Source organism: Eubalaena glacialis, chromosome X (assembly GCF_028564815.1).
Source record: "Eubalaena glacialis isolate mEubGla1 chromosome X, mEubGla1.1.hap2.+ XY, whole genome shotgun sequence".
In the NCBI taxonomy this organism is placed as follows: Eukaryota; Metazoa; Chordata; class Mammalia; order Artiodactyla; family Balaenidae; genus Eubalaena; species Eubalaena glacialis.
Genome location: NC_083736.1, coordinates 109,608,347 through 109,616,564, shown reverse-complemented (window position 1 = coordinate 109,616,564; position 8,218 = coordinate 109,608,347). Strand labels below are relative to the sequence as shown.

The 8,218-nt window shown below is 43.1% G+C and overlaps 2 protein-coding genes across 2 annotated transcripts; one reads left to right on the top strand and one right to left on the bottom strand.

Annotated features, from left to right (window-relative positions):
- Nucleotides 1–555: 555 nt before the first annotated feature.
- NDUFA1 (NADH:ubiquinone oxidoreductase subunit A1) lies at nucleotides 556–3,998 on the bottom strand. Its single transcript, XM_061178273.1, has 3 exons — nucleotides 3,797–3,998; nucleotides 2,654–2,743; nucleotides 556–708 (listed from the first exon to the last, which is right to left on the bottom strand). The coding sequence occupies exons 1-3, from the start codon at nucleotides 3,896–3,898 to the stop codon at nucleotides 688–690; spliced, it is 213 nt and encodes a 70-aa protein (XP_061034256.1). The 5' UTR covers nucleotides 3,899–3,998; the 3' UTR covers nucleotides 556–687.
- On the top strand, nucleotides 3,962–5,303 carry RNF113A (ring finger protein 113A). Its single transcript, XM_061178272.1, has one exon. It carries the CDS (start codon nucleotides 4,213–4,215, stop codon nucleotides 5,245–5,247), a length of 1,035 nt encoding a protein of 344 aa, XP_061034255.1. The 5' UTR covers nucleotides 3,962–4,212; the 3' UTR covers nucleotides 5,248–5,303.
- The last annotated feature ends 2,915 nt before the right edge of the window (nucleotides 5,304–8,218 follow it).

The following is an 8,218-nucleotide window of genomic DNA, read 5'->3' as shown; positions in this document are numbered from 1 at the left end:
CACCCAGAGGTCCTGTGGTCACCTGGGGTGTTGATCTGTACACATGGAGTATCACCATCTTCACAGTAGTTACACCTTTTCAGATCTTCATATCATCTGAACATGCAATTCTTTATTTCAAATGGTCGGTACACTCATTTTAATAAACATAATCACTGTTGTTGCTGCTCTACACAGCAATCTAAAATAAAAATCAACACTGAAGTGAATACTATGTGCTGGATACAGAGTGCATCAAAGTTGAAGGTGCGGTCTGGAATTTTAAGCACATAGGATTCACCCAGAAAAGGAACTAGAAAAAAAACAAAGTACTACTTTTTCTGTATTCTCCTAGCAATCTCTGAAGAAACAATGGTTTTCAGTAATATTACAATAGCAGGAACTACCATTTGTGACACATTAGGCACCAGGCACAGTGATCGGTGCTTGGTGTACATTACGTCTATAATTTTACAAGCCTCAGTTGCCTTTAGTTTTTTTAAAGTGATAAAGCTACATTGGGTAGACTGCTTGATCTTGTGTAGTACCATTTTAAAAAGTAAAGAAAACCTCTGATTTTACTTTTTTGTTTTATTTTTATTACACACTACAAAATACACTGCATGCTACACAATACACTGCATAACCTTCTAGCAGGGGTAGACAAGCATAACTGAGTTATTTTTCATCAATCAGGAAAATGCTTCCTTAATCAATGTTCTCCAAACCCTGAAAAACAGTTTAAAAAGGAAAATGTGAGAATTCTGTTCCTGTCAAAGATGTACATGTACTATAACCTACAATGATTCCTATAACCTATAATGACTCCTAATTTTCATTTTCTGACAGTAGCAAACATACCACTTTATATGAAAAGACAACCCCCCCTTCCACTTGCAATCAAAACTAAAGTAAAGCAACTATTTACCACCTGGATCCTTCTACAAAGCACCCTCAGAGTCAGAGGACAGTAAGGTAAATCCATTTTATAAAATAACAGCCAACATCAGGAAGATATTATTAGCCCCATTCTACTTTTTTACAGGTGAAAAAAATGGAGGCTCAGAGAGGTTTAAAGTCCCTTGTTTAAGTCGGTAAGGAAGCAGTAGAGCCAGAATTCAAGTTCAGGGACCCCCAACTCCAGAACTCTTGCCCTGTAAGCATGACACTATTCAGAAGACCACTCTATCTTAACTCAGTTCACAACCAAATACTTCAGAAACAACAAAGTAAAAGAGTAATCAGTGATGACATTTCTTCCAGGTGTTAAAATAACACATTCCACGTATTCTGTTTCAATTGAAGGAAGAATCACCTTGAGAGAAATTAAAATTGCATAGTCCTAGGAGCCACCTTGTAAAAATCCTAATTCATTTGGTCCAGTCAGGGTCCTAGGAATCTGTATTTTATCTCACATGCCAGGTGATCCTGATGGCATACTTTTTCTTTTCTTTTTTTATTTTTTTGGCTGTGCGGCTTGCGGGATCTGAGTTCCCTGACCAGGGATCGAACCCGTGCCCCGTGTCCCTGCCCCTTGCAGTGGAAGCTCGGAGTCCTAACCACTGGACCGCCAGGGAATTCCTCCCCCACTCTCCTGTTTTTTGGTTATTCTTGAACCATACTTTGAGAAATACCACTCTAGATGAGTAGATATATATCATCATGTTCATCAGATTAGATTCTCAAATAGCACTATACCGAGAGGCAGATCACATAGGTTGAGTCCTTATACTGTAATTTAATCACTCTGACCTTCTGTTTTCTCATCTATAAAATGGAATTAATATTTACCTAGATTTGCTGTGAAGGGTGAATTAGCAAGGAGAAAGTATAAAATAGTAAAAATTTTTACAAGAATAATAAGGATGAACTCCTACAATGTATAAGAACATACTATTAAGTTGAACCATATTTGACCCACAAAAACAGCAGTTTCATATGATTCAATCAAATATAAAATTATAGTAATTCTTTAATGTACTGGTGCAGGAACTGGCAAACCAATGGAGTATAAAAGAGTGCATTCATGAAACAGGCCCATGTGTATATGGAAATTTAGTTTACTAGAGTGGTATTTCAAATAAAAAATGGACTTTTCCATATGTAGATAACTGTGACAACTGGCTGTTTCTTGGAGAAAACTAAAGTTAAATCCTTGCTTCACATTATACCCCAAAATGACCTGTAGACAGGTCACAGCACTAAATGTAAAAAAGGAAAAAAGACTGTAATGGTATTTGGAGAAACTGTAGAAATATATTTTTAGAATCTTGGGTACAAAAGTCATTTGTAAACAAGATATAAAACCCAAAATCCAGAACAATAAAATATGATAAACTGAACATCAAGATTAAAAACTATCTGATGAAAGCCACCATAAAGTAAAAAAGACAGCAGACTGGGAAAAATATTTGCCACATATAAAAGAGACAAAAGATTAATATCTGTAATATATATATAAGAAGCCCTATAAATCAAAAAGAAAAAGATAACAGAGCAAGAAAGGATATGGGCAGATGATCCACATAATAAGAAATACAAAGGATCATTAAATATGTAAAAGACAGTGCTATTTTAGTTTGCATTTTCCCAGTCTGCTGTAAGACCTTTGGCAAAACATTAACCAGAATGCACCTCAACCCTGACAGATGGGCTAGCATCAGAGCCATCTTACCTTTGACACATAGTAACGATTAACTCCAGAGATGCGCCTATCTCTTTCCATCAAATTCCACTGATATGAATAATAGGCAACTCTTTTTTCCTACAATTAAAAGAAATTGTTATTGTAGTTTATAAAGATGAGTGACCCAATAGAAGGATATTAATAAGTGATATTCCAGAAAAATGCAATCACTGATATAAAAACCAAATTAACAATATAAGACCAGAATCCTAAATAAAATCGGACCACTAAACTTTAGAGTTAAGATGGTAACCATGAGTTCTTACACTTTCTATTTTAACCAGCATCATTTTTTTCTTTCCCCTTTTTTTTTTGTTTAAAGTCATGACTACTTGTTCCCTTTGGGGACCCTAATGAGAAGAAACAACAGTGGTAGATCACAAGTGAAAGACAATCACAAAACCAGAAAGTAAATACATTTATACTCTGTACTTTAGAGATAATGTGAAGGACTAATTAGAGAGGAAAATCACAATCCTAATGTGAAAAACAGGAGCATGACCTAAGTTCCTAAAGGCTGGCAAGAGAAAGTGGGAGGATAAAAAAATGTCAAGGTAAAAAAACCTAATTAAGGGGAATTTCCTGGCGGTCCAGTGGTTAGGACTGGGCGCTTTCACTGCCCGAGCGGGTTTCAACCCCTGGTCGGGGAATTGAGATCCCGCAAGCCGCGCGGCGGGGCCAAAAACAAAACAAACTAACTAAGGCTAGGAAAAAAGTGAAAAACAAGAAGACCAAGATATGGATGCGAGAAATTAAAATCAAAATCCAGCAAGAAAGGAGACCAGAGGTCAGAGGGAGTGGGGCAAGACTAATTGACGCCTCTCTCCTCTGCCTAGCAGTTTGGACCTACCTCTTTCAATCTCCTGCCTTTCCAGCCCCCAAAACTCTACTCCGCCCTCCTGCCCACGCTTCACCTAGCAACCAGCTGTTTCTTGCTAAAGTAGAATACGGTTCCCGTCGGCTTCGTTCCGCAAGCCTCTGCTTTTAGGCAATAAAAAAAAAAGGGAGGGCCGATCTCGGTATTCCCCATCTCGGAGGGAGTCTCCGGGTCCTAACGGGTTCCCGACCCCACCGCCCATTTCGTAACGCCAGCCGGTGGAGTCAGCCGCCGGGCCGGAGAAGCCGCCTTACCTTGCCCCCGTTAGTGAACCTGTGGATGCGTGCAGTGGCCATTCCCGGGATGAATAAGCACGCGGCCATGACGGCGATCCCGGGGAGAATCTCGAACCACATCGCGACACCGTTACCAAGGCCAAACACTTCCTTCCAAGCTCCTTAAAGGTGACCCGGCTTCAATCCCTTTCCGGTAACTTCCGCGGCAGCGCACGAGCGGGGCGGGGTCACGTACGCGTCCGGAGGAAGTGACGGGGCGCGGCAGGGCCCAAGAGTGGCGCGCGCCCGCGCTCTCGCACACTCTCGCTCCCACAGTCGTCTTTCCGCAGCCGATTTTGTACCGACTCGCGGTCGAGCGTAAGACGTGCAGTGACGTGAAGCAGCTCCGCGCCACCCAGCAGGCCACAGCCGTTTCGGAGCTCGAAACTCTTAAAATGGCAGAGCAACTTTCTCCAGGAAAGACGACAGACCAGGTGTGCACCTTTCTTTTCAAAAAGCCTGTGCGAAAAGGGGCTGCAGGCCGCAGAAAGCGCCCAGTCTGCGACCAAGAGTCCGGAGACAGCAGCAGCAGCAGTGACGAAGGCAACACTGTGGTCCGCCCGGAAAAGAAGCGGGCGACCCACAATCCGATGATACAGAAAACCCGTGGCAGTGGTAAACAGAAGGCGGCTTACGGCGACCTGAGTAGCGAGGAGGGAGAGGGGGAGAACGAGCCCGAGAGCCTCGGCGTGGTCTATAAGTCCACTCGCTCGGCGAAACCCGTGGGGCCAGAGGATATGGGGGCGACTGCTGTCTACGAACTAGACACAGAGAAGGAACGTGACGCGCAAGCCATCTTTGAGCGCAGCCAGAAGATCCAGGAGGAGCTGAGGGGCAAGGAAGATGACAAGATCTATCGGGGAATCAATAATTATCAGAAATACATGAAGCCTAAGGATACGTCTATGGGCAATGCTTCCTCCGGGATGGTGAGGAAGGGCCCCATCCGAGCTCCCGAGCATCTGCGTGCCACCGTGCGCTGGGATTACCAGCCCGACATTTGTAAGGACTACAAGGAGACTGGTTTTTGCGGCTTCGGAGACAGCTGCAAATTCCTCCATGACCGTTCAGATTACAAGCATGGGTGGCAGATCGAACGTGAGCTTGATGAGGGTCGCTATGGTGTCTATGAGGACGAAAACTATGAAGTGGGAAGCGATGAGGAGGAAATACCATTCAAGTGTTTCATCTGTCGCCAGACCTTCCAAAACCCAGTTGTCACCAAGTGCAGGCATTATTTCTGCGAGAGCTGTGCGCTGCAGCATTTCCGCACCACCCCGCGCTGCTATGTCTGTGACCAGCAGACCAATGGCGTCTTCAATCCAGCGAAAGAATTGATTGCTAAACTGGAGAAGCATAGAGCTGCAGAAAAGGGTGGTGCTTCCGATTTCCCAGAAGACCCCGATGAGGGTCCAATTCCCATTACTTAATTTTCCCATTATTCTCGAATCTCAAAATAAATGTTTTGTTGTTTTGGAAATCTTAATTCGTGTTCTTCCTTTCTAGGGAAGGTGAGAGGAAAAGGCGGGTGGTGAAGTAGGGTCCTGGATGGATGGCTTGTAAAAGCATCAAGGTAGGTATAACCTGGATTTTTACCTGGTATAAATGCTGCCTGTGTGTAACAGATACTTTTCAAAACCCTTTAGCATAAATTTGGGGGATGGGAGAAGTTCGAGAAAAGAGCTAGAATTTGCTTGAAGCGACCAAAGCTGTGATGAAAACAAGAACTGAACCTATTTATTATATCACATTTTTGCATCACGTAATAATTTACAAAAGTACTTTCATACATGATCTGTTTTGGGAGCCCGTACTACTTCAAAATACACCCCAGCCAAGGTGTGTCTGTTGGGGGTTGAGGGGAGCAGTGGGAGTGGGAGAATTGGGTTGGGGGACTGGTAGTCCCACAGCCTGTGCGTATGGGAAATGCTCCTTGCTCTCCTTAAAGCACCTATAGGTAACCCCCCTTCCAGGGATGACTGAAATGGCCTATGCTTCGCGGTCCAGTATGATAGCCACTACACTAGCTTCGTGTGGCTGTTCAGCACTTGAAATGTGGCTGATAGCCACCGTATTAGACATGCAGTTCTAGACTGAACTTGTGAACCTGCAGACGGCAAAAATCTAACATTTTATAATCCATTGTCTGAAACTGTGTTCTCACAGACCCTGTAATAGAGCTGATCACGCCCTATTAAAGTTAATCTATGTGCCTGTCTTTCCAACTAGTTTGTGAACTCTTCAGTGACTAGGCCAGTGCTTGGCATATAATAAGCACTTAATAAATAAACCCAGAGAGGTTTGAAAAAGGAGATCAGGGCCAAAGCCTTGAACCCAAGCCGAGGAGCTTTGACTATATTCTGTTGGTAATGAGGAGATAGAGACTTGGGGAGGGGAACACAATCCGACTTTTTTTTTTAATGTTACTGTGGTTGCAGGCTATTGGATAGATGGCAGGGAGATGGAAGGCAGGGAGGCCAGTTAGGGCAAATGACCAGTAAATTTTTATTGATCTGACTAGAATTTGGGCTGATCCCAGGAAACAGATGTAAGAATAAATTGTGGGTTAGAGTTTTTATATTCATATTCGTTAGTCCATTTAAAGATATTCTTTGAGCAAGTACTCTGTCAGGCACCATGCCTGGCATACGGGATATTAGCAAACAAGGTAGACATAGCCCCTTACCTCATGGAGCTGGACATCAAACAGTGCAGGTGTGATGAGTACAAGAACAAAAGTGCACTGGGTTGATCTCTCAGGATTAAGCCAATCCCAGCCTTTGGGGGAGTTCAGAATCAAACTCACTTGATATAATGTGATAACATTCTTTAACAGAATGTATTAAGTACAGTGGGGATACATGAGAAGCCTAGTGGGAAAAGGGCTAAAGAAAGCATCACACAGAAAACAGCATTTAAGAGATGAGACAAAAAAACAGCAGAACAGGAAAGAGGATGTTGTAGAGGCAGATGGAGAAAGAGAAGCTTACACTGAGGTGGAACGCAAAGCAAGACAGTGTTCTAAAAAGTGTCATGGAAAGAAACAGGACAATGAGTAGCAAAAATCAGTGGTGTACTCAAGGTATTTTTCATGTTTACAAAGTTTATGATTAAATTTTTTAAAAGAAATATTTTTTATTACCTTTAATTAAATGGTACAACTTCATTTCATAGGTGAAAACTAAATAATTATTCCTACAAATTAAAAAAAAAATTAAATATGGAGGGAGTTCCCTAGTGGCCTAATGGTTAAGACTCCGGGCTTCCACTGCCGTGGCCCGAGTTCAGTCCCTAGTTGAGGAACTGAGATCCCGCAAGCCTTGTGGCGTGGCAAAAAAAAAAAAAAAAAATATGGGGAGGAAAAGAAAGCATGCCAGCAGAGATGAGTTGCAGCTGAACTCTGAAGGCGCTAACCTAGTCTGAGAGCTCAGAGGAGGCTCCCCTAGGAGATGACCCTCAAATTGAGACCTGAAAGGGGGGTGGTAGGAAGAGTATCACAGTCAGAGGGTTAGTGTATACCAAGGACCTGAAGTGAGAGACTGGCTTCAGCTAAGAACTCCAAGCAGACCAGGATGCTGGAGGAAAAAGACGGATGGTAGTCAGGGCCAAGTCAGCCACCTTGCAAGTCATGTTAAGGACTCTGGACTTTATCAGAAGGGCAAAGGGATGCCATCAAAGGGTTTTAAGAAAGAAAGTGAGATGATCAGATCGGAATTTTTAAAAGATAATTCTGCAGTGTGGGAAATGGATCGTGAAGACCGGACACAAGACAGGGAGATCAGTTAGGAGGCTCGTGCACTAGTCCAGGCGATGTGATGGCAGACTGGACTAGACCGGAGGCTGTGGACATTCATTTAATAAATAGTTTTTGAGCACCCACTCTATGCCAGGCATTGATTTAAGCACTGGAGATACAGCCAAAGCAAAAGCATTCAAGTCCCTGCACTCTAGAACTTACATGAGAGAGAGTAACAGAATTATACATGCATAATATATAATAGATTGAGCTAAGTGCTATGAAGAACAATGAAGCAAGGTAAGGGGATGAGAGTGCGGGGTGGGGGGGCATGTTATTTTATATAGGGTGGTCAGGGAGGGCCTCTTCTGATAAGGTGACATTTGAGCAGAGACCTAAATGAAGCAGGTATCTGGGAGAAGAGCATTCCAGACAGAACACCAAGTGCAAAGGCCCTAAGGCAGGAAAGTGCCTGACATGTCCTAGGAACAGTGAGGAAGAAATGTAATTATCTGTTTTGGGAGCCCGTACAGAGTGGACTGAAGGAAGAGAAAAGAACTCTAAGATTAGATAAGAAAAGTAATGGGGGGGGGGGCGAGGGCAGACTGTGTACAGCCTTATGAGCCATTGTAAGAACTTGAGTTTTTATTCTCAGTGACATGGAG